Source organism: Barbatula barbatula, assembly GCF_947034865.1.
Source record: "Barbatula barbatula genome assembly, chromosome: 4".
NCBI classification, from domain to species: domain Eukaryota; kingdom Metazoa; phylum Chordata; class Actinopteri; order Cypriniformes; family Nemacheilidae; genus Barbatula; species Barbatula barbatula.
Window position 1 is genome coordinate 236,342 of NC_136768.1, and position 24,362 is coordinate 260,703.

Genomic DNA, 24,362 nt, shown 5'->3' on the forward strand with positions numbered 1-24,362 from the left:
AGTTTCCGAGGTAAAATGTTGACATTAACGCCATCCCACTGGGAAGCTGGGAAATATTTTAGATACCAGTCGAGTTCCCGAGATGGGCGGGCCTTACACGATCAAAATGGCGGAAGGGGTGGGATTTCGTCTGTGACAGATATGATTTAGTAGTTTTTTCCAGCAACAGGTTGAATTGCCTCGTCTTATCGTTAAATTAGAACATATTTACATATAACATGTTAATACACTGCCAATATATTATAAAATTGATCAATTTCACCAATATTCAAGAAAAGTCAGCAAGCTTACTAGTAAAATACCGTATGATACGGTTGAAAACTATAACATATAACATTTTCCCAAGACACACGCAAGCATGCATTTGGCGTCCGCCTGAACACAACGGAATAATGATATCAGAAGTAAGAATTATCACATATCCGAGAGCACGTGAAGGCAGCAATTTTCGACGTTATTTGAGGACGTTCCTTGGATGTTCCTGGAACATTAGCAAAAATTCTAAGAAATGGACCGTTGCCAAGACGTCGCCAGAACGTGGTCACAGTCATATCACGGTGCGACGTCATTAGAACGTAGGCCTACTGTTTTTGCTGGGATTGAAAAATATATCAGTGGTATGCCAATGATAAAATACATCAAAAATTATTTCTTTATTTTAAATGTGTAATATGATGTTAATTTGTCAAGATTTTTTTCCTCTACAAAGTAAAACTACACTTCAAAAGTGCAATACATTACTAAGAAACAATTTCATTGGCAAAAACGGCTAAAACACATAGTTTAAAATGATGCATTAGGTTTATATGCATGTAAATGTATGTGTTATAGTTATCCTGTTGTTATTGTTTATAAGACCATATTAATCTTTTCATGAAGAAATTGATGTACAGCGTAAATGAACACACAAAACATTCATTCCCCGCAGACATTTTTATTTTACATAGTAAAACTCCAAATGGATGCATGTCTGTGTGGTTGCCATGGCAACAGTTGCTGTGACAAATGGAGGACAAAACCTGCAAAAACAATAAAGACATAAATATGTGTATAAATGAAGTAGCCTCGTGACTTATTCCCAGGTGAAACGGCCTCTGAAATAAGGGCTAAAAAGGAAGGGCGGGACTGGATTTCATCCACCGACAACTGATTGGATCTTTAAAAGGTGAAAGATTTGAAGGCCATTTGCAATTTTTCAGTCATTGCAGCCCCGCCCACCAGAAATAGAGAGAGGTTATTTCGAGAGGGGCTGGAGGTTAACGTTTTTGATTTAAGTTTTTACTTCCGTATTTTGACGCTTTTCCGAGTGAAATGGAATTTCCACTGCTAAACTGGGGGCGTGTCTTCCGTCTTTTCCTGCGATATGATTGGATGTATAAAAACAGCCGTGGCATTTTGAAATGGAATTGGCAGCAGACTGACAGTTGAAGGGGAGGAGTTAACGGATGCTCCGTCTGGTATACGTCATTTTAAATGAATAGTCATTACAGGAAGGTTATACATTTTCAGATTTTGACAGAAGCTTATGAGGGCACACGAATTTCAAAAAGGGAATGACCCACATTGATAAAGTATTTACAATAAACGCTAAAATATTTCATGAAAAAACGGGCATGGTGATTTTTCATTTCACTGGGACTTTAAAGATTACAAATGAGTAAAACAATTATAATGATATGCAAAGACAAATAATTTAAAATAAATAATTCACCACTGTGTAAAAATATTAGAAAGATAATTTTCATTGCTGACTCTAAGGAAAATAAATACAGAACCTCACATTAAAGAAGTAAATGAACGATTAAGGGAAAACGGTTACTTTGAGTTCAGCTTCTTACACATTTAATCATTTGTATATGTGTTTTAATAGCAGTATGTGTATTTATACACATATTTAAGTATTTGTTTCTGCGTTTTTTAATTTATTATTTTTGCAGGTTTCATCCTCCACAGTGACAGCAGATGAGGGGTGAAAGGGTAAATGACACTGATCCTGTCAATCAAAACGAAACCGCTTTAACATTTAATTCTGTGCAACAAAAGAAAGAAAGAAAACAATTAAATGTTCAATTAAAATTTAGCAGCTATAGAAAACTCTGTTTTATACTTTGTTTTTTTTATCACATAACTTGATTTAATCGATGTTAGTTGTTCTCTTTCCTTCGTAAATAAATAAAACTCCACACCAGCACTATTGCTAATGATTTACCGGCAATTACAAAGAAACACATCTCCACACACACACACTTATGATTAAATTGACCTTAATTTACTTTTTTGGAATAGCACACACTAACAAAAGTTTTAGAATAAGACAAGGAACCTGTTTTAAGTTTGCGAAGAGAGTAAATCTTGATTATCACTGCTACAAAACGAGCCCACATTAAATACTGTTAAAAATGAAGTAAATCTAAGAGCGTCGGCTACATAAGCACTACAACAGAACAGTATGTGTGTGTGTGTGTGTGTGTGTGTGTGGATATACACTGATTCAGACCTGTTCAATCGTCCTGGATCCTGAAGTCAATTGAAAAGTGTGACTGGATGTTTATGGGTCAGTGCTGGAGTGGCTTGAAAACCATCCTTAAACCCTACAGCCAATAAAACATCAACCTCTGCACACGACTGCAGTATCACTCTCAAAACTCCAACATCACATATGCTAAACATGCCTACAATCACCATTAGCATATCAGACCACACCCCTAGTGTCTGCTGGTTGGAGATGGGGACGATTGTGAAGAATAGGAGAAAAAGAGAGATGGTGTGGTCGAGCAGAAAGGATGAAGACATGAATGAGCTGAGAGAGTGTCGGGTGAGTGGATCAATATTCATCTTGGTCTTGTGGTGGTTCATCAATATCATCGTCTTCTGGAGGCGCAAAACCATCCTGAAAAAACACAGGCGCTGAATAAACCTTCAGTTTATGATCATTGGAGTCTGTGTGTGTGTGTGTGTGTCTGTGTTTACCTCTGTAGCGTAGAGGACGTCCATGATTTTGGAGAGGATGGAGCTAGTGTCGCCCTTGTGTTCCTGACAGATCAGCTCGATGTCTCTGAGCTTGCTGAAGTAGAAATCTCGTTCTTTCTCCAAACCGTCAACAGTCAACTTCAGGTCCATCAGCTACACACAGACAGAATCAAATATCTTGCTCTATTTGAGTCTAGAGGACGCTTTGGAGAAAACATCGACTGAAGTTAACACACAATGGACAAGATATGTGTACCTGCTGGTTAAGTTCCTTGATCTCAGCATCTCCGCTTCCGTTACGTGACATTGGCATGTTCCGTCTCATGGCGTTTGATGGGGCTGAGTTGATGGCACGCGGGGGTGGGGGCATGATTTTGGGTCCGGTTGGTGATGTCCGCTGGGGCCCTGCATTAAACCCAATTCATCAGCCAATCACAACACACAGACTCACACATTTACCAATGCTATGTGGGCAGGCCATGACACAAATAAATCTCGAGCTGAACCCGCAAACGAGGTAAAACCCCACGCAGACACACACAGGGAATGTTCTCTAGGGGTTCTTGGAAAAAGATTTCACCTGGGTTGGGTGGAGGTGTGGAATCATGACCCTGTCGCGCTAACTGAGGGTCGTACTCCTTCCCGTCGTAGTTTGCCTCGAAGAACTTCTTAAACCACTGAAGAAACTCAAAGTTGTCCTGGAACCTTCCCTTGACCAGCCTCTCCACAGGAATGATCTACACCGGACACACAGACATCAAGTCCAATGTCTCGTTCACTCAGAAAGAAAACAGATGGTCGGCAGATTTCTGTCTCACCTTGTCCACGTTTATCCTCTTGAAAGCCGCCTGCAGGACTTTGAAGTTGTTGATGTACTCGTGTTCCAGTTTTGCTTGGAATCTCACCTTCTTCATCAGAATACAGCCGGGAAACAACATGTCCATGAACTGACAGTACGCCGCACCTGACAGAGACCACAGCCAATCAGCACACAGAACACAGTTTCCTGTTGTGTGTGTGTGTGTGTGTGTCATGCTGTACCTGAGCAGAGCTGCTCTATCTTGGTGTAGGTGAGCTGAAGGGAGTCGTTGACCCAGGCGAGCATGTCATGTCTGCTCAGGTTCTCATTGGTCATAGATGTTGAGTAAACATTCACCGCCATCACCTAACTGAACACAAACAGACTGAATCAGTCCCACAAAAAAAGCATATAGAACAAACAAACACAACATACAGTAATAACACACGTGAGGTGAATTCAACACGCAGAGAGACAAACGCCTGCGTGCACATGTGCTCACTTTAAGCTCATTACTGGAGTCTCAAAACAGCGACTGATGTCACTTCCTCCTGTCTGTTTCTCTCAACTTAAACACTGTCACATGACATCGATGTGCGTGCATGTAAATCAGTGTCTGTCTCTACTAAAATCATCACGCCCCCCACACAAACACACACGTGTTCTCTCACACTCACTGTCAGTAGGTGGACGTCACTGTAGTACACTGATTCTCCTCTGGTTTACTGCTCAGACCGGCGTCCTACAAATCAAACATCAAACCACAAGCACACTTATAGTGGACAGAGAGAAGTGTCTGAAGAATCAGTTCAATATGAGCTCAAGCCGTGACATTATTCACATGTATGACGGATGAGTTTATGATGTCCAAACTCTCACCCAGACGCACAGACATTAAGTCCAATGACTCAAAAATGAAACAGGTTGACTGGTTTCGACACTGACATTAGACATAGAACGTTAGTGGGTGTCTGCTGAATGCAGAGAATGTGTCTGATAGAAATAATGCGATTCATTCAGAATGCAATCCGTGTGTGTGAAATGTGTATTTATGTTTAAAAACTTTTCATAGTTTGTGTACAATACTTGTTCATTTGTGTATATGTTAAATCCATCTGTAGTTGCGTTTGTTCTGTGATGTTTTGAAACACAGCGTCTGTTCACATGATGCGCATGATTAACTCACAGGCCCGTGCAGACTCACACCGGACAAAAGCAACACAATCATTAATAAAACTAATGTTATTGTGATCGTTCATGAGCTTTAAAGAGCAACAAATGAGATAATAATGCGCGCGCGGGTGTGTCAGGCCTCCGGTCTCTCCTCACTATAATAACATCTAATGACGCATTTAAAGCGCTTAAAGTGCGTCGGACTTAGTTTGAAATACCCCACACAGGGGCAGAAGAGGGTGTTCTACTCACGGTCGTGGTAAATCGGTCCCCTCTGGTGTTCGCTGTAACGGTGCGCAGTGGCTCTTGTATCTGAAGCGTCTCTAGAAACGCAGTTTCCACCAGTTTGCACCAGAGCTGTGGAGTGTGAGAGTTACGACACTCGATCTCGCCGCCGTGTGGTCACGTGGTTCAAGGAGCCCTCAATGGAGAACGCGAAGCTACGTCACGTCGTGTTGAATGTTGCGCCATCTTGGGAGGATCGCTGCTAGTGCGTTTTGTTTTTCTTGTTTGGTTAGAAAATATAAAAACACTGCAATAGCATAACGCAGAGTCGTTCGGAAAATTGCCTTAGTTCTTTCACTTTCGATTTCTCCATATCAAACAAAACAAGTTACGATACATATCAAAATAATAATAGCAGTGAAGTATGAACCTCCCAATATGGCCACGCCACTGCAACATTATAGTTCCAAACAAATCAACCTATTCAAATGGATTTTAGCGGGACTGATAGCAGCAACTTTAAGTGCATAAATTTAGCTAAATATTAGCACATTGTGTACACTGATTACTATGACTACATTTAAAGCAGCAAGGTTTATTCAGAGTAATATGAATGTAAGATCACTCTTTGTGTTCGTTACAATGTTAAAACATGCAGTTATTACACCAACTGTACAGCAAATGCGTTTAGGAGACACTGAAAAGAATGGGCTTCAGTGCAGTGTTTGGAAATATCGGACGCATGTTACAACTGCATTCCATTCTTCCTAAGAAGGGCCATTTCTCTATTCCGAGAACGCAAAGCACTGATTTGTTTTCTCAAGGAAAACGGTCTTGCGATGTCAGAACGAACTTGGATGTACGTGCTGCATTGACTTATACACTCGGAAGGCTTCGATGCATCCTTGATATCGAGAACACATCTGTCTACATTTATGCGTTGTATATTCTTGAGTATTGGATTTCACCAAAACCTAGGGTATGGCAACATTTCCTATGGCCATACAACAACGACATTCCAAAAGTAAAGGAACCAATGATACCACATCATATCTAACATTACACAAAACGTGTACAAAAATCCACAAAACTGAATGAACACATGAACATGCACAAAGACATACAGACTACCCTCATATAAAGCTCGAATTTCTGCAGCAAAATAGTGACTCTATCAAAATATCAAAACCATCTGCCATTTATACTGTGTGTGACAATCGCTTCAAACCCACAGCCAGATGTTGTCATTACAACTACCAAAGACAACATGAATCGGGTCCGAGTCTAAAATATTGTCTGAACAAAAAAATCTAATTAACAGCAAACAGGATTAAATATAAAACATGTCTTACCTCGTCTCAGTGCAGTTAACTGCATAAGCAGCGGCGAGGTTCAAGCAGATTAAAAAGTTAAAATAAAAATTGCCAATTTATTGTCATTAATATAGACCTACCTATTCCCCCTTACCTTACCATACTCTTTATTATTAAACACCTGTTAGGCATTTTATTAATAGCTTGATATGTGATTCGAAAATGTAGGCCTTACTCACTACACCATTGAAGCTGTTGGTGTGCGAGTGTCATTTTTACTCTCTAAAACATACATGCTTCCGAAACCCGTGATAAAAATGTTCAGCAGTTTTACACATTTAGATTATCCACAATGAGCGTCAATATGCTCACTTTGTTTGCACTGTGTCTGAATGCTAGTGTATGACAACTGCCATGCGCAAACTCAAACGCCGCCCATGACGTAGAGCGAGAACACATGTTGAGAACCGAACTGTCTCTGTGTGTGTGTCGTAACTCTGTTTTTCAACGGCTCTGCTTTCCACCAGTCACTGGCGTCAGCGCGTGTGCGTGAAGGCACGTCAACACAATAGAGGGAATGGACGTGTCGTCACTTTACCACGTGAGCACGCCAGAGCGCTCCTCCGTGAGGGGCAAAACATTTAGATAAATGACCGCTTACAATATGAGGAAACGCAATTTCGCACAACATTACAGAGTCCAGGAACTCCTGATTCCATCGAGTCACCAGCTGCTGGTCATTTCAGCAATAATTGCGTGTTTTAGTCCCGGGTTTCTTAGTTTCTCCTCAGCCGTTTTGCTGCGTGTTTAACCACTCAGAGGAACGTGTCCTGACGCTCAGGCGTGGTCACGTGGTAAAGTGACGTCGATGCATACCCTCTATACGGAAGTACTAGAGACCCGCCCACCTCCCTATAATAAGAGCGTCTCTGTCTAGTGTGCACATTACAGTTTTTCTCGATTGTTTACACACAAATATTGGTACTTGAGACACAATGACCTCAACATGTAACTCATTCACTAACCCCCTGAACCAATTCTGCTAAACTACAAGCACAATTCCTGCTTTACACTCACATTGCAGATCTAAAACACACTTTTTTCAAAACATTACACACAATTCTCTGCATTTGGCACAATTTTCTGGCAGAAAAATCTCTTGTTTTCACAAGGAACACACTGCCATATGAACACTGACTCATCACATGTGTAAACACCTGTCACAAACACCTATACACCTTCTCCAAGCTATAGAAGACACATGTGGAGATATAACAGCTGATGCTTTTCATGACTGGACTGAAAAACATTGCTATACAGTCAATTCTACAGTCAGTTGTTTTGTATGTACACCACTGTATGTGCCACTTTGCGTTGGTTGGGATTTACACTGTACATTGTTTTTGTTGGAAAAATAAAATATATTTGTTACCGTGTATTTGTGTGTTTTGACTATAAAAACAATTTATATATATATTTGTAGTATAAGTGTGTTGTAAAATATTTTTAGTACAGTATATATATATATGTACTAGTAAGTGTAACACTGAACCATATAAAGAGCAAAGTCATTATGATGAATGGAGAAGTGTTTTACATTCATTATAGTGTTTTATAAAGAGCACATCAGTGTTCAACTGGTTCTTATAAATGTTTAGTCATATGATGGTTTGTGTGTGTCATTTGAAAACAAAATACCATTTTGAGAAGAAAGAACATTGTTTTGAATGTGAAGTTTCATTTTTGCAGGAGAATTGAGGGGTTTTGCCCATTGTGTTTGTGTTTTTTGATTTGTGTTTAGAGTTCTGAGAGTATGAGGCTTTCAGAAAATGTGTGTAAACAATTGAGAAAAACTGTAATAGAAAGAATATAATAGAAGTTAATGCTTTAAAGCTCTCAATTGTCCTATATGTCTAAGGAGTACATTGTTTTCTTAGTAACAGAAACACATCTAGACTAAAAAAGCTTAATAATGCATTTTCGTGTTAACATCAAGTATTTTTATATATTTTAAAACAAAAATATCCGTCACACCTGTGAGGATCAATTTCATATACAGAAACTGATGGCAGAATTAGATCTATAATAATTTGGTACATTTATAATGTAACTGTAATCTGTGCAACGAAATTGTGTAAAATTTAAGTTTCATTATTTTTTTAAATTGAGTTATTATAATTGCACACTGATGTTTGTGTCTGTATTACTATATTTGTTTACTTAAGCAATTTTATTAATTTAGGGGTTAAAGGGATAGAAAATAATCAATCAAAACATTCGTTTCATTCGTGTTTTATTTGTGCACTCTTCACATGATGGGTAAACAAACTTCGACCACACAAAATCACAAACCGATTTACAAAGTGCTTTTTCAGAAAATCATGTAAAAATCCCAAAACAAATCCTTAAAACCAAGAAGTGTCGCGTAAAGTCTTCATTTAAAAACAGCACCAAAAGCCCTAAAGCTCATGACTGGACTGAACACACATTACAAGAAAAATAACAACAGCCATTAAGCACACATGACATTTCCTTTACATCATCTGTGTCTTAACTGTTAGTGCTTCTCGTAGAATGTGACTAAATGAACCACACTTCTAACTTATCCATTAACTTCCTGACAACAAGGTCACTGACACATCAGATATTCTATTACTACACAGTCAAGACAATTTTACCCGATACTCTATTAATATAACCTATACAGTATATGTCAAATAAAGATATTGCACAGATAACCACAGACGGGAATAAAATGTGACGTGATGCATGTGTGTTTGGGGAAGGTAACACACAACGGGAAAACACTGACTGACCTGATATGCATGTATGAAGTGTGTATCTGTATCTGAATGGATTTTACATCTGTGATCTCATTCAATGTTTTTGGCAACATCATGAATTATAAACACTGAGGCTGAATGGCTTCTTTCAGTTATTTAGGTTTTCATTGATCAAAAGCAACCAGCTAATTTTTAGATGCTAATTTTGTTAAGAAACTTGTTTTTAGCCTTTCAGCATAAATGTTTAGAGTAAAATGTTTTAAGATCATTGGAAACTTACATTTGCTGTCACTTGGCACAGTTCAATTCAGTTATGGGAAAATGGCACTCTGATTATTTCTAATTTCTTCCTTTACTAACAAACATCCCATAAGAGACCTGTGAGAATGGGTCCGTCCGGGGTTTCCATGGTTACCAGATGCCACTGGAGCGTCCACCAGGTGGAGCCAGGATTCGAGCAGAGGACCGCTTAGGAACGTGTTCGTCCACTTGAGTGCCTGCGGAGAAAAAACCAACAACCTTAGTACACATCCATCTCATTATATCACAAATATAGGAAGAAACTATTTTTAAGAAGTATGAAGTATGCAGAGGATGTAGTGAAATCTGCATTTGAACACACACCTGACAGACTAAAGCTGGACTCGTGCAGGTCTCGAATGCCTCCGGGTCTAGTCGTCACTCGCATGGGTATGTCACCCTCAGAGGGGGCGGAGTCTTTCCTGCCATTATTGGCAACCGTGGCAACATCCCCCGAGTATGGAGCCCGATCCACCCCACGCAGGGTCTGAGTCTAGCACAAAATGCCAGTGTGTCAGAAAGTGTGAAAAATGTCACGTTTACCAACCATAGTAGCGAGCGTCACCTTTTCTCTTTGAATAATTCTCTTGTACAGGAAATCCGGGAAGGGTCGGAGAGGACAGAACCTGCCGGAGCCCTTGGCACACATGAACGCTCCGTTCTCACACACCAGTCGACCGCGGCTGATGGTCACCAGAGGAACGCCATGACAACGCTGATTCTCATACAGATTAAAGTCTCCGCCCTGCACCTGAGCGCAGGATGTGATGGTCCTGTCGTGAGGACGGAGTGTGTGTCAGACAAACACAACAGGTTGAACACAGATAATGCATGCGTGTTCACGTGTTTGTGAATCACCGGATAGCATCAGGGTCCCACACCAGCACATCAGCATCGGCTCCCCGTGCAACCCGCCCCTTCCTCGGGTACAGATTATACATTTTAGCAGCGTTGGAGCTCGTCACCGCCACAAAACGATTTTCATCCATCTTACCACTGACCTGACAGACAAACGACATCCAGCAATGAGAATAAATCAGTGTGTGTGTGTGTGTCAGCATTCATGTGGTCAGAGTTGATCATCGTACCACTCCTCTCTCCCATATGACGCTCATGCGGTCCTCCACGCCGGCCGCCCCGTGTGGGATCTTCGTGAAGTCCTCCTTCCCCATGGCCTTCTGCTTTGTGGTAAACGCGCGATGATCCGACGCCACCACATTGATGATGTCACTGAGTACACAGGAAATACCCTGAGGTGGGCGTGGCTATTAAACAACCGGCTGATGACTCGTGAGTGTTTGAGATTGGTGCGTACTTGCCCAGCAGGCCCATGATGTAGTCCGGGGTGTTAGGGTCGAGGCGGAGGGGTGGAGCGATGACGTGAGCGGCCGCATGGGCCCAATCCTGATGATAATAATGCATTCCACTCAACACCGTGTGAGCCAGTGTGGTTTCAGCGTGGACCACCTTACCTGCAAACAAACGCACACACACATTTCATTTAATAGACTGCAAAATACAAGATACAGGAACACTGATTTTGATGCAACGAAAATATACCATAACTAACAAACATTGCATGTGAATTACACGTTAAAGCTAACCTTGCATCCGAGCGGCAGCGATGACATCAGCAGCACTCATACTGGATGTGTTCACCAGATACACTGGACAATGAGCCTGGAGAGAACAACATGTGAGACACACAAACATAGACACACACACACACACACATTCTAACACATTCTAACACACACACACACACACACACACACACACACACACACACACACACACACACACACACACACACACACTCGGTACACACGCACGCACACACTCACATGCACACACACACTCGCCCGCACACACACACACTCTCACACACACACACACTATCACACACACACTCTGACAGACACACACACACTCACTCACTCACACATGCACACACACAAACACACACACTCACATGCACACACACACACACACTCGCACGCACACACTCACATACACTCGCCCGCACACACACACACACACACTCGCCCGCACACACACACACTCTCACACACACACACGCACTCGGTACACACACACACACACTCACATGCACACACTCACATGCACTCACACACTCACACGCACTCGCACACACACACACACACACACACACACACACACACACACACACACACTCGCACGCACACACACACACTCGCACACACACACACACACTCGGAACATACACACACACACACACTCACATGCACACACACACTCACACGCACTCGCACACACACACTCACATGCACACACACACTCGCACGCACACACTCACATGCACACACACTCGCACGCACACACACACACACACACTCGCACACACACACACTCGCATGCGCACACACACTCACTCACCCTGTTTGCGATGGTTATGGCTCTGTGTGCAGCTTCAGCTTCCAGCTACAGACACACACACACACACATCAGTTCTGTTTCAGTTTTTCATTTCAGTGAGATTTATTGACATGACCAAAATTTTACATTTGTATTTCAAAAGCAATTGCAGAAGAGCTGCGTACAAGTACTGCAAAACAAAGGTTAACAGACTAGCAAAGTATACATTTAAATAAGAATACAGTAATATGAGTTCTATATCTCTCTCTCACCTCCTCTGGTCGACTGATCTCCACACCCTCAGGTCCACTGATACCCAGAGATAAAGCCTCTTTTTCCCCCTACACAAGTGGACGCAGTATGTCCCAAATGAATTCATACTACAGTATATAGAACGTAGCGTTTTAACGGCCGACAGGTCAAATTCAGTATGTTCTGTCACAGTATGCCATTTCAGACTGGGCATGTGTGTGTGCTTGTGTGTTGTCTGACCTCCTGCACAAGTTCTCCGTTCTCAGCGTGGACGCGAGCGACAGCTCCGATGTCTTTACAGGTGTTCATCAGCTGATAGAGCTCACAGTCCTTTAGCATCATGGTGTCTTTATAAGCCATGAACATCTGAAAAGAGTTGACTCCTTTCTCTCCCACTAACACCTCCATTTCTCTACGCACCTGAGCAGCAAACATCACAACACATACCTGTTCACTTCTACTGTGAACTACAGTACTCATGCAGTGTGTTTGTGTGAGGGTTCTCGTACCTTCGGCCCCCAGCAGGTGACGCCCATGTGCAGGGAATAATCACAGCAGACTTGAGCATCAGCCAGACTGCGACACTTCTCAAAGGTCTCCAGCAAGGACGAGTCTCTCTCTGGAAGAACATGAGCCATCACCATAGTGGTGCCTCCTAACAGCGCCGCCTACAGGACGACACAGAACATGTGCGATGATGTTTATATGACAGCATGTGGAGACAAACAAAGAAATGATGAGTCTCATCTCACAGGTTCACCATGACACATGTTGAAACAGAACATATGAAGAGTTTGGTTCCAAAGTGAGATGAAATCAAAACAAACCAACTGCAGTTTGATTGATAGTAACTGGAATGCACGATAAAAAAACATTTGAGGTTTTATTTGGAACCAAACTCTTCATATAAACAGTATCGTTCTCTCTCTCACACACACACACAGATCTCTCAGCAGGCTCCTCTGGTTGTGTTGAATAACAACATGAGTGGAATATAAATGTGTGTGTGAATAGAGGAAGCAAACCTTTATAAAGTCCAATCCTGTATCTCAGGAGGTCATGGGTTTGATCCCAGGGGATTGCACATAGTCAGAAATGACATGTATAATACAATGCAATGTAAATGCATGAATGTAAATGTAAAGTTCATTCACTGAACTGAGAACTGTTGCATCATCCACTAGAATGTATTCACTCAGAAGAGCCAAAGTCACATGATTCATGTGTCTAAACGCTGCAGGACATTTAAAGTCAAAGATGTGTTCGGACGTTTGATCCTTGGTGAGAGCAACAGGAACCGGTCACTGCTGTCAATCAAACTGATCAGATGTGATGATGTCATTGTCTGTTAGTCCGTATATCCCACTTTCTGTGACATCACAGTCTTAAACATAGCGATGCCAACCGCTACTATGGCAACACGGTTACTATAGAAACTAGATGGTCAGCAGGGTTGAGTTGAACAGAGCGAGACAGAAGAAAGAAGAGAGAGTGTGTGTGTGGTCACAAACGCGACACATCTGATTATTATTTGGGTTCACGTGAACCGAACTCTAAAGTTTCAAGAGGACTCATGAATGTTCCTAACAGCTGCTGTGTGTGTGTGTGTGTGTGATCTCTATTATTCAACATCAGCTGTTTCTGTGTGTCATGTGACACAGCATATGTGCACACGCGTGTGTATTCGTCATAACGTGCCGTATCAAACATGAACTTCAGTCTCACTTTAGTGCCGCTGTAGAAGTCGTCTTGCGTGCTGGCGTTCATGAAGGTCTGCTGCAGGTGAACGCTGGTGTCGATCCCGCCCGGTATCACCAGTTTACCTGAAGCGTCAATCACTTTAGCCCCGCCCGGAATCATCAGGTCACGCCCCACCTGCTGGATGACGCCATTCTCGATGTAGACGTCCTCCTCCTGCGTGACATCATCGTTAACGACACGCCCACCTTTAATGAGAATCCTCATGCAGCTGGAACCGGCAGCCATTAGACTGCACAGAGAGAGAGAGAAACAGGCATTATGGTCATAAGCTGTTTTTATTTCCTTTACTTTATCGTTTGAATTGATTTAGAAAGCACATTGAAGTTGACCAAAGTGCTTTATTTATGTTCCATAAAGATTTCACTGAAGCTGCTCCATTATTCACACACAGATCACTCGAGATTCTTCCTCAAGTTCTTTCATACCTACATACATGACTTTGTTCTGTTGAACAAATATATTTGTAGAAATTTGTAAGAATGTTAGAAGTGTTCAGTTCTGGGACATCATTCATTACCGTAGTAGAACTATTTCTTTGTATATTTACTGTATATGAGATATTTTGAAGAATTTAGAAAAGCAAACAGTTTTGGGGCACCTTTGACTATTATTTAAATGTTTCTATGATCCCAGAACTGAAAATTGCTAACTTTCTTCCAAAACTCTTTCTATGTGTTCATCTGAACAAAGACATTTTATACAGATTTGGAAAAACTTGATGACAGAATTCTTAAGTAACTATACCTTTAATTTTTTTCTCATTGCTCTCAAAACATGATTTTATTAATACTCTACTTGTATGCCTTATCTAATCAAAATACTGTCATGCAGTTATTATTTTATTCAGATAAATGCAAAGACCAGCAGTGACATGTTTCGCCTCTGTGTTAACTGGAACAATCTTAATTTTAAACAGAAAAGAGACACATAAGATTATGAAATAAATAAACAGGTGACACGGGCCCCATGAGTTAGTGTGCATTCAAGTTTAAGTCCACACACACACACCCGCACCCGCACACACACACACACACACACACACACACACACACACACCCGCACCACACACACACACACACACACAAACACACACCCGCACACACACACACCCGCACACACAAACACACACCCGCACCACACACACACACACACACACACAAACACACGACACAATGTTGTTTTTCATCTACACCTGCATGTGAGAATGTTCATTCAGACAGAAATGATTCCATCTGCACACCAGCATTGCATCTTCACTGTCACATGTATGATGTTTAGTATGACACATAAATAAACCCAATCCCATAAACACACATATTGATGATGATGAAGATGATGATGATGTCTCTGTGTCTGTGTGTCTCTCTCTTCGTTTCTAAATATCTCACATTCTCTTGTTTAATATTTGATCACAGTAATATTTGTCAAAACTATTTTAATTGTAATAAGAATGCTTGTCTTCAAACATCATGTTTAATATTTAATGCTGTCACTGTGAAAATAATTTTCACGAAAAATATACAAATATGAAATATGGTAAACATAATGCTGATTTATGATTAATCTGAACAGCAGTTTTATAATAATAAGAGACAGAGAGTTAAAGTCAGAGAATAAAAGACACGAACCGTTTCTCGAGATATTTGATGGTTTCTTCTCCCGTTCTGCTCGCGCACCGGTGACAGCTGGCAGTGCACGCGCCGCACGCCCTCCCGCGACCACGACTGACGCGCGAGTTAAAGGCAGACGAGTGAGCCAATGAGATACCGAGTTCTGCTCACAGCGCATGTATTAGCCAATCACATAAAGTCTTAAACAATGAAAAATGTTTCCTTTTAGCAATAAAGTGTTAAATATGTTAAACTCGAGAGAATAAAAGTAACTGAAATATAAATGAAACTTACATTAGGAAAATGTATAATGAAAAATTCAATTAAATTACAAAAGCACATCACATACGTCATGTTTTCAGATTGGTGTTATATGAAGTTTTTATTATTAAAAAATCTAATAAAGATTGACAGAATCACACAGATAGTCAGTGATCACGTGCTTACGTCACATTCTGATGCTAAATCAAACACATTTAAATGAATGTACAGCTAGTGACAACATATTTGACATCACGATAGACACCATACAAATATACACAAAACGTTCACTGAAACTGCTTTAGTGGCAACAAAAACATGTTATGAAGACTTATGTTCTATTGTCATTGTTTTGGCATTATTTACAATGCATTGATGTATCAAGTGGCACAGATGTGAAATATTCAGGCATTAAAAATGAAAAGTTAAAGTGTGAGCCTTTGAAATCACTCATGAATCTTACAGCTCAAGTGATTTAAGGTCAATGCTGCCCTCTGCTGGACATTAATAAAAGTGTTCACTGAAAACTCACTGGCTTTGGTCTTTATAATACTGGTACAAATGTGTGGAATTTCATGTTGTTTATGGCAAATTGAGTTAGAAATTTTCTGATATTTTGCGTAAAAGAAAAGCATTTTTCAGTGCTTTAAGTACAGTACTGCGGTTATACAATGGGATTTTTGACATAACCGTGATGCATTTTGGGGTAAAAATATGAGAATCTGAGCACTGTGTCAGACAGAATATGGCATTCAGAGTTTATTAAGTGAATGTGGGCCATAAACACTTTTACTCTCTCTCTGTTTCTCTCTCTCTCTCTCTCTCTCTCTCTCTGTGTCTCAGCTCTAAGAGGACCTGATATAGCAGAATAATATGTGTGTGTGTGTGTGTGTACTGTGTACGTGTGTGTTTGTGCACTCTTGGCACTCTTCAGATGAAGTCTAAAAATGCCCTGTAGCCAAAGCGCCAGTGTGTCAGGTAATCCAACACCGCAGCTGAACATACACACACACACACACACACACACACAAACACACACAGGCGGTGAGGATGGGTTGGCAGTGGTGAACAATGGCTGGCTTTGTAGAAGCTCGGCAAAACACACACACAGTCAGAGTGTAACCGGATCACACACGTCTGATCTCAGCGTGTCTTCTGATGGTCCTCATGACGTTCTGGAGTTGAACCCTGCCGCTGAACGCTGGATGTGACCTTCTGTTCGTCTGCTGGCTAAGGGTCACCAAAGGGCGATGTTGAAGGCTGTATGTGTCCACTGCATGTTCACACGCTACATTTTCAACCCATAAACTCTGAAACCTAAAACAGAGAGAGAGCACGTCATATTTCACCCATAACTAAACCTGTCAAACACTGAACATCTTCTGAAAGTGTTACAGTAACACGTGACCTGGACATGATACTGACAGCTTCACCCCTAAATATATCAAAAACCTTCAGCAGTAAAGCAAGAGCAAAGAAACGGTGATGAAAAGCAGAGAGAGGTTGAAGAGGATGTGAGGTCTGGCTCCGTCTCCGGTGAGAGTTTGAGTTTCAAACGTTCAGTGAATCCCTGAGTGCTCGGATCACTTTACAGCAATAAAACCTCTAGAATAACACACAATATTAACACATTCACCTACTGGAAACTCTGAAATGATCATCAAAATGTGTCAAAAGAGGAATTCTGGACCTGTTTGTGTCCGAGATCAGCGTGTGCAGAATGGAAATCTGACCCTGGATCAGTCACCTTCTATATTGTAAATTTAGCTGAAAGATCTGCTATCATTGTCTGTTCTGTTCAGAAAAAGTGCCTTAAAAAACGAATCGTTTGTGATTATTGCTCATCGGCTCTTTTTCATTCATCAGCTTTGGGTCAGAAGAACAGAAATACACACAAGCGAACAATCTTCTCCATTCAAACTCAGTGCGGTTCAGTCATTGCAAGATCCTCTCACATGAAGTACAAAACATCTTTCAGTAAAATCAACAAATCTTTTGAAAGCGCAGAACTTAAAACAACAGTTCAGGTTTCTGACATACACCCAAACTAGACAAATATATGAAAGCGGATGTTTTCAACACACAAACGCACGTCTTCAGATCTTCACGGTTTGAGCTCGTATCTATAAAAACCTCATCATTTTGACTGAAACATGAGACACAGCGGACCCTCCAGAAACAACATCTGGACCAGCACACACACACACACACACACACACACACACACACAGGCAGGATTGTGTGTTTTTTGCGAGCATCTCTGGTTTCTGCAGTATAAACCATTCTGCTCTTTTACTGCTTGTGCAACTTTAGAGCTACGACAGAGATTGAGTTTCCCTCTGGCGCCATTCTGTGGGATAACCCAAAAACACACACACACACAAACAACAGTGAGAGAGACATCCAGAATAAGTTGTATAGTGTGACAGAACTGAAGGCATTTCTCTGAGACACATGAAAATCTCCTTTGATCCTAAATCTTTCTACACAAACCCATCTGTGAAGTGTGTGTGTCGTACCAGGTTCATTTATTCTGATCTCTGATTCTCAAACATCTTCTCTTGACGGCAGGTTCTGGATCGTCTCTTCCGCTGGTCTCTGAGCTCTGAGGAAGCCAGTTGTACGTCTGTGTGTGTAAGTGCGTTTGTGTGCTCGTCTGAGCATTCACGTGTGCATTTTTCTCCCGTAGTTTGGGAGGTACGGATCGAGCATACGTGTGCTCCACATCTTGAGAAGCATCCTCTGCCACCATGCTCTCTTTCGATTGGTCGCTTTGGGAGTCCGTCCTCTCCGCTGACCAGGGATTGGTCGAACCACCCAAATAACTGTTCTCCTTCACGTCCTCTGAATCAGACAGAGGTGAGGGAATCTGAGTGGAGTCTGCTGTCACATCAGAGGCGGGGCCACTTCTGTGCGTACCATCCAATGAAACGGAGGTGATCTGAATGGCGGTGGAACGGGCCAACGAATACAGTGACGCCGGAGTGACGGTTTTATTGTCCAATGAGGCGGAGGCTGCAGGGGTGACCACCGATGTCGCGTTGCCGGCGTGATGTTTAAGTGCTTTGCATAGAACGTGTGAGACGTGTGTGGTGTGCGTGGAGGTTTCGGGCGTGTCAGGTAAGGCGGTGCCGTACTGAAGCTCCTCTTTCACCGGTTGTCTGTGGAGACACTGAATCACCTGCCGCTCCGAAGACCCGACAGACGGTGAGGATAAACAGACGGCGAGAGGGGAAGGAGTTTGTTCCGTCTTTATTCTGCGCTGAACCTCTGACTCCTCTGAGCTTGAGTGACCCGGGTCGGGCGTGCTTCGTATGACACCCACGTGACCCGAAAGGAGAGGTACGGGGATGGGAATGGGAATTGGCACCGGGAAGGGCACGATGACGGGGTAGGGAAGCAGCATCATGGGCTGCGGCCACGGCGGGGGCAGGTGGGGAGGGTAGGCGTGGTGGAAGGGTACGTACTGGGTGGGGTAAGGGTGAAGCAGAGGGGGCGGGTGGAGCGGGGCAAAGGAAGGCGGGTGCGGAGGTCGCTGCATGGGGCTGGCGGGGCGTGGCGGGTTACGGGGTGGATGATGGATGGGACTCCGCAGACCCTGGGCATGCAGGGGGGGCCGGACATAAGGGAGGGTTATAGGAGGTGGGCGTGGCTGGTCCAAAGTGACGGAGGGTGACGTGTTTGTCTGGACACACGACCGCTCCCGAGACTGGCTTGTGGAGACCGGCGTCCTCAGTGATGAAGACGATGAAGACGGAGTGTTTAGCACAGACACTGATGTGGGGGTTTTGGGTGGAGAGCTGTCCCAGGACTCTGGGGTCAGAAGCTTCTGGTTCTCTCCTCCTCCAGCTTTCTGATGGTTCTCCTCGTCTTTATGAGCTCCGCAGGAAGCAGAAGGAGAACCGTTGAGTGCAGCGTGCGCTTCCTTGTAAAACACGTCCATCTTGTACTGATTCAGACACTTTGTGCTGCAGAACTGCAGTCGCTCCTCACCAGAACCAAAGTCCAGATATTCTTTAGTGTGACGGATGTGTTTACACCAATCACACACCTGCACACAAACAACACACAAACATCAATAGATAGATACAGAAAACACAATATAACACATCTGTGTGTGTGTGTGTGTGTTTGTTTACACGAGTGCTGTTGTTCATCTTCAGCAGAAGTGTCGAGGGAGTGTCCAGGGTATGACCCGGAGGCGGTGACTGGTCACCATGGCGATCTTCATCTCGAGCCTTAAGGGGACACAAACACACAGACATGTACTGTATGTCAACTCCATCTTCAAGTTTGAAATAGTTTACATTTGTTCAAGAGTCATGTTTACAAACATTCAAGTAAAACAAGTGTTTGTTTGACAGCTATCACAATGAAAAAAATTGTTTACTGTCTTAAGATATTTACACATTTGTAAGTAAACTAATAATTCTAAATGTGTGTGTGTGTGTGTGTAGGATTCCTGAGTGAGTAAAGTATGCAGTGTGAAATGAAAGCCGTCTCTCTTCCTCTCAGACAGGCTAAAACTGGTCTGCGGCTCTCACTCGCTGTCAGACGGATAAACTATCCTCTGTGTTTCAAACTTCACTCGTTCTTCTCTGTTGTGGGAATGTGCGTCTCACTCAACATAAACACAGCGGCCTGAAAACTGATCCGTCCATCAGCATTCATCTGTGTGTGTGTGTGTGTGTGTGTGTGTGTGTGTGTGTGTGTGTGTGTGTGTGTGTGTGTGTGTGTGTGTGTGTGTGTGTGTGTGTGTGTGTGTGTGCGTGCGTGTGTGCGTGTGTGCGTGCACGTGTGATGTAGTACACACAGATGAATGTAGACGAGATGTGGAGGTGAACACGATCAATTGATTTTCAAACACCATATTCACAATCCAAAATTCAAAAGGAAGTTTCCACCAGGAGGAAAACTATAAAGTTGCAGGATTTTGAAACGTCCAAAAGGAAGAAACGTTATTTATTTATACATATACTGTATATGTGAATGTGTAACCTGAACAAATGCCATTCCTATAAAAGTCACAGATGAGATCTCTTTAATATCTCAATTATTGATCAAAATACTGATCAATGACATGAAATGGAGAACAAAAGTCTCCGATGTTTCTGTCATGAGAGTTTCAGAAGAGAACTGAGCTCAGATTTGTCTCGTCTGTGATCAAAAGTCAATATTAGTGAAGATCTCAATATCAACTCAAACATTTCTCATCATTCAGTTTACACCTCCAGACTCTCATATGTCTCAACAGTTACTCTCTCATCTCGTTCTCTTGTAAGCTATTTTAAGAAGAAAGATCAACTGCGAACTGAGATCTTTGAAAGAGAAACCTCTCGTAGGATTTTCGGTTGATCACATGTTTTGTTTGTGTGACTGAAGTCACATTTGATCATGTTGAATATGAGTTGTGTGGTTTTTACCTTGTTGCGTTTAAAGTACGCCCGGCGACAGGCAGCGAAACATTTCTCACTGCAGAAACTCTTGAGTTCTGAACCCATGAGCAGAGAATAACGCTTCATTCCCTCCTTCTGACACCACACACACACGATCTGAACATTCTGCACATCTTCCACTATCAGACAAAAACATTTCAACACATTCATCACATGACATACATCATCATAAAGAGTGTGTGTGTGTGGTACACACCAGCAGAAGGTTTGATTAATGGCACAACGACATTCATGTTGTGTTGCTCTCTGATTCGTGGAGAGACAGACGACGATGATGATGATGATGATGAGATGGGTGTGACCACCGGCTCCCTCTCAGCATTCCTCACAGGCTCTGATGAAGATAATGGCACGTTCCTCTCCACTGCATTTGGCTTTGGCAGTAAATTCTCTGCAAAACAAATCTTTCTGTGTTGATTGACACATACACAAGAACAGAACACGCGTGTGCGTGCGTGTGTGTGTGTAATGTTACCTTTAACTACAGATATATGGTTGTGTTTAGCTCGGTGGCGGGTGTCAGGCGCATCCGGATCTCGCAGGTCCACATGATCGTAGCCGTACCAGCCCAGCAGCTCATTCATGGTGTTCTCAGCAAAGTTCTAAAACACACAGACAAAAAGGTCAATATTACTGAAGATCTCAATCCGAACTCAAACATTTCTCATCAAATGTACCTCTACACCTCCGTATACCCTTCATTGAATATTTGAAGCCTCAAACGTTTCAAATGAAATAAAAACACAAGTGAGAACTGCATCTTCTACGAGTCTCTTATAGGGGGAACATTGTATAAACATGACGGTTAAACTCATCTGTCATAATCTGCGTCTCGATTTCACGAGTTTGTTGCAATCAGACTCAGTCATTCTGTAAACGGATCTGAAGAAACTTTCCCAGCGTATTTCTCACATCAAGACGCTACAGAGCTCTCTGGTGTCTCCGTGAGATCAGGGCCTGCTGTTACACGATCTGCAGTTAGCTGAAATCACAGGACACCCAACACCAGTGCGCAGTCACAGATTCCCAGAACCACGGAGCGAGCGAGCGATCGCCCTAAAGACGGATGACATCAGCACGCCTCTCTCGTTCCCATCAGATGGATTGCGCTGGCTTCTCATTAGCAGCAGACGATCCTTTACCTTCCTCTCTCCCGTTCAACAATGTTGTTTTTGTTTCTTCTTGGCAGTTCAAGCAAACATCTGTTCAGCGAGAGTGACAGGTCCGTCCCAAACCGCAGCGAGCGCGCGGCAGCCAAAGGCAACAAACCCGCCGCGACCCCTTCTTCAGCCCGGGACCGCTTGCATCAGGCCCGGATACGATTTCATGTGTTTGGATTCAAATGAGTTAAATTGTAACTCTACACCCCCCCGATGGATATCATTTGCTGAGATCCAAAATCGCTCCCATAAAACGAGCCGGGATAGAGAGGGAAACGTGAAAGAAACCCTCTGCGCTCTGGAGAGAGAGAATCTATGAACGGAATATTGGATGTCAACATGGGCAGCCATTTATAAACATATCACATATCCATATCGGATATCAAAAAGAGACCTTGTGAAATAGGCATTAGCCTGTCGGCTTGTATAAACGGCCGAGATTTAATAAGGTCAATGTGTCTGTGGAGAGATGTCCAGCACAGACGGCCACTGCTTATTTCACATTTAGTGCGCATGAAGAGAGCTCGGAAGACCAGCGCGTGTCCAGATGTGACTTATCAACACTAGAATCTCAATGATCTCACCGTGCTCTTCCGAAAATTAACCATTGATATATAATAGCGGAAGTAATGTTGTGTGGCTGCTCACCGTTTATATAAACGTGTATTAACCATGTTTATTTTCTCTTACTTGTCGGTTGATTCAGTGATCACAATAACAAAATACTGCTGAACTTTCTGTTATTATTTGTGTTAGTTGCAGATGTGCTGCTGGGGTTTATTTTAGACAGCACTGTGTAAAAAAACTGCACATGTACTTTTGTGATGTAGACAACCCTAAGCTACATTTCGGAAATGAATATTGAATACGATTGAATTATTTTAAAGTAGGTTATATTCAACATATCTGAGACGGCATCCCATTCAAACAGATGAACAAGCCCTCAACCAGACGAGACGAGATCAATAAATTCCCGGTCATCAGTTCGACCAACACTGACCACCAAACACATGTCAATCTAAACGTGATTTGGAAACTCTTTCAAACTCTCTTACCTTCATGTCGTGGTTGACGTCTCTCTTGACTGGATGCGCAGGTTTCCTGCTGCGCTTGTTTTCGGGCGCTCGTCCGCTTTCCATCTCGGGCATGATTCGGGTGAAGCGGCTGCTGTCAGACGCGCCTGTCACGGGATTCTGACGCCCATCCCGAGCGAGCGACGCGGCGCTGGAACAATGAGCGCGCAGAAGTGAGTGCGGAGGAGATCCAGGGGAGGAGGTGAAACTCAACACCTCCTCCTCCTCCTCCCACAGGCGGACTCGGGTCCATTTCGGCAGGAATGCGAGTACCGAGGCTACAGAGCGCGAGGTGATCTGATCCGTGCGCGTGTCATCTTCTGATGTGAGAATGCAATAATGAGACTTTGAGGAATCTGAATATGCGCGTGTCACACAGACACAATGTTAATGTCAGTGAGGACTGGGGTGTGTATAAATCTGTCTAGAGTTGAAAGAGGGTATAAATAGACCTGCCAGCTATTGTTTCTACATATTATTAACATTATAGCGACCATCTACAGGCATGTTTCATATGTAGGGACAAACTCTTCTCATCTATTCTCTATACACACGAACACACATATATCACTACATACACTGACTTCAGTGTTTCGAAGAATAAACGCGCTGCGCGCTCGCTCGTGTAAACCGAGAACTCGAGTTCAGGGCCGCGCGGTTAAGATTTCGTGCCCTGCGGGTGTCACCTGATCCCCCCCCCCCTGTCTGTCTCTCTCTCTGTCTGTCTCTCTCTCTGTCTCTCTCTCTCTCTCTCTCTCTGTCTCTCTCTGTCTCTCTCTCTGTCTCTCTCTCTCTCTGTCTGTCTCTCTCTCTCTCTCTCTCTCTGTCT

The 24,362-nt window shown here is 42.7% G+C and overlaps 3 protein-coding genes across 5 annotated transcripts; all 3 read right to left on the reverse strand.

Moving 5' to 3' along the window:
* Positions 1–918: 918 nt before the first annotated feature.
* On the reverse strand, positions 919–6,910 carry mapre3b (microtubule-associated protein, RP/EB family, member 3b). 3 transcript variants are annotated; one of them, XR_013786534.1, is made up of 9 exons: positions 5,195–5,420; positions 4,447–4,511; positions 4,012–4,139; positions 3,789–3,934; positions 3,551–3,707; positions 3,227–3,375; positions 2,971–3,123; positions 2,008–2,890; positions 919–1,019 (listed from the first exon to the last, which is right to left on the reverse strand). XR_013786534.1 is itself a non-coding variant. In XM_079454664.1 (8 exons), exons 3-8 carry the CDS (start codon positions 4,130–4,132, stop codon positions 2,825–2,827), a joined length of 792 nt encoding a protein of 263 aa, XP_079310790.1. In that variant the 5' UTR covers positions 4,133–4,139; positions 4,447–4,511; positions 6,520–6,910; the 3' UTR covers positions 919–2,824. The 3 variants fall into 3 exon arrangements, 2 of the variants coding, with proteins under 2 accessions (XP_079310790.1, XP_079310789.1); XM_079454664.1 differs by lacking the exon at positions 5,195–5,420 and adding an exon at positions 6,520–6,910 and having other exon boundaries at positions 919–2,890; XM_079454663.1 differs by having other exon boundaries at positions 919–2,890.
* Positions 6,911–8,758: 1,848 nt separating this feature from the next.
* On the reverse strand, positions 8,759–15,681 carry dpysl5b (dihydropyrimidinase like 5b). The gene is made up of 13 exons (XM_079455315.1): positions 15,602–15,681; positions 13,938–14,202; positions 12,722–12,880; positions 12,453–12,632; positions 12,233–12,301; positions 11,982–12,026; positions 11,168–11,243; positions 10,879–11,035; positions 10,652–10,793; positions 10,422–10,564; positions 10,129–10,336; positions 9,888–10,056; positions 8,759–9,760 (listed from the first exon to the last, which is right to left on the reverse strand). Exons 2-13 carry the CDS (start codon positions 14,196–14,198, stop codon positions 9,675–9,677), a joined length of 1,695 nt encoding a protein of 564 aa, XP_079311441.1. The 5' UTR covers positions 14,199–14,202; positions 15,602–15,681; the 3' UTR covers positions 8,759–9,674.
* Positions 15,682–15,942: 261 nt separating this feature from the next.
* Positions 15,943–23,608, reverse strand: sobpb (sine oculis binding protein homolog b; the record flags this gene model as incomplete). Its single annotated transcript, XM_079454115.1, has 7 exons — positions 15,943–17,161; positions 18,364–19,895; positions 19,984–20,082; positions 21,268–21,419; positions 21,497–21,691; positions 21,776–21,902; positions 23,516–23,608. 6 exons carry the CDS (start codon positions 23,606–23,608, stop codon positions 18,369–18,371), a joined length of 2,193 nt encoding a protein of 730 aa, XP_079310241.1. The 3' UTR covers positions 15,943–17,161; positions 18,364–18,368.
* Between the last annotated feature and the right edge of the window lie 754 nt (positions 23,609–24,362).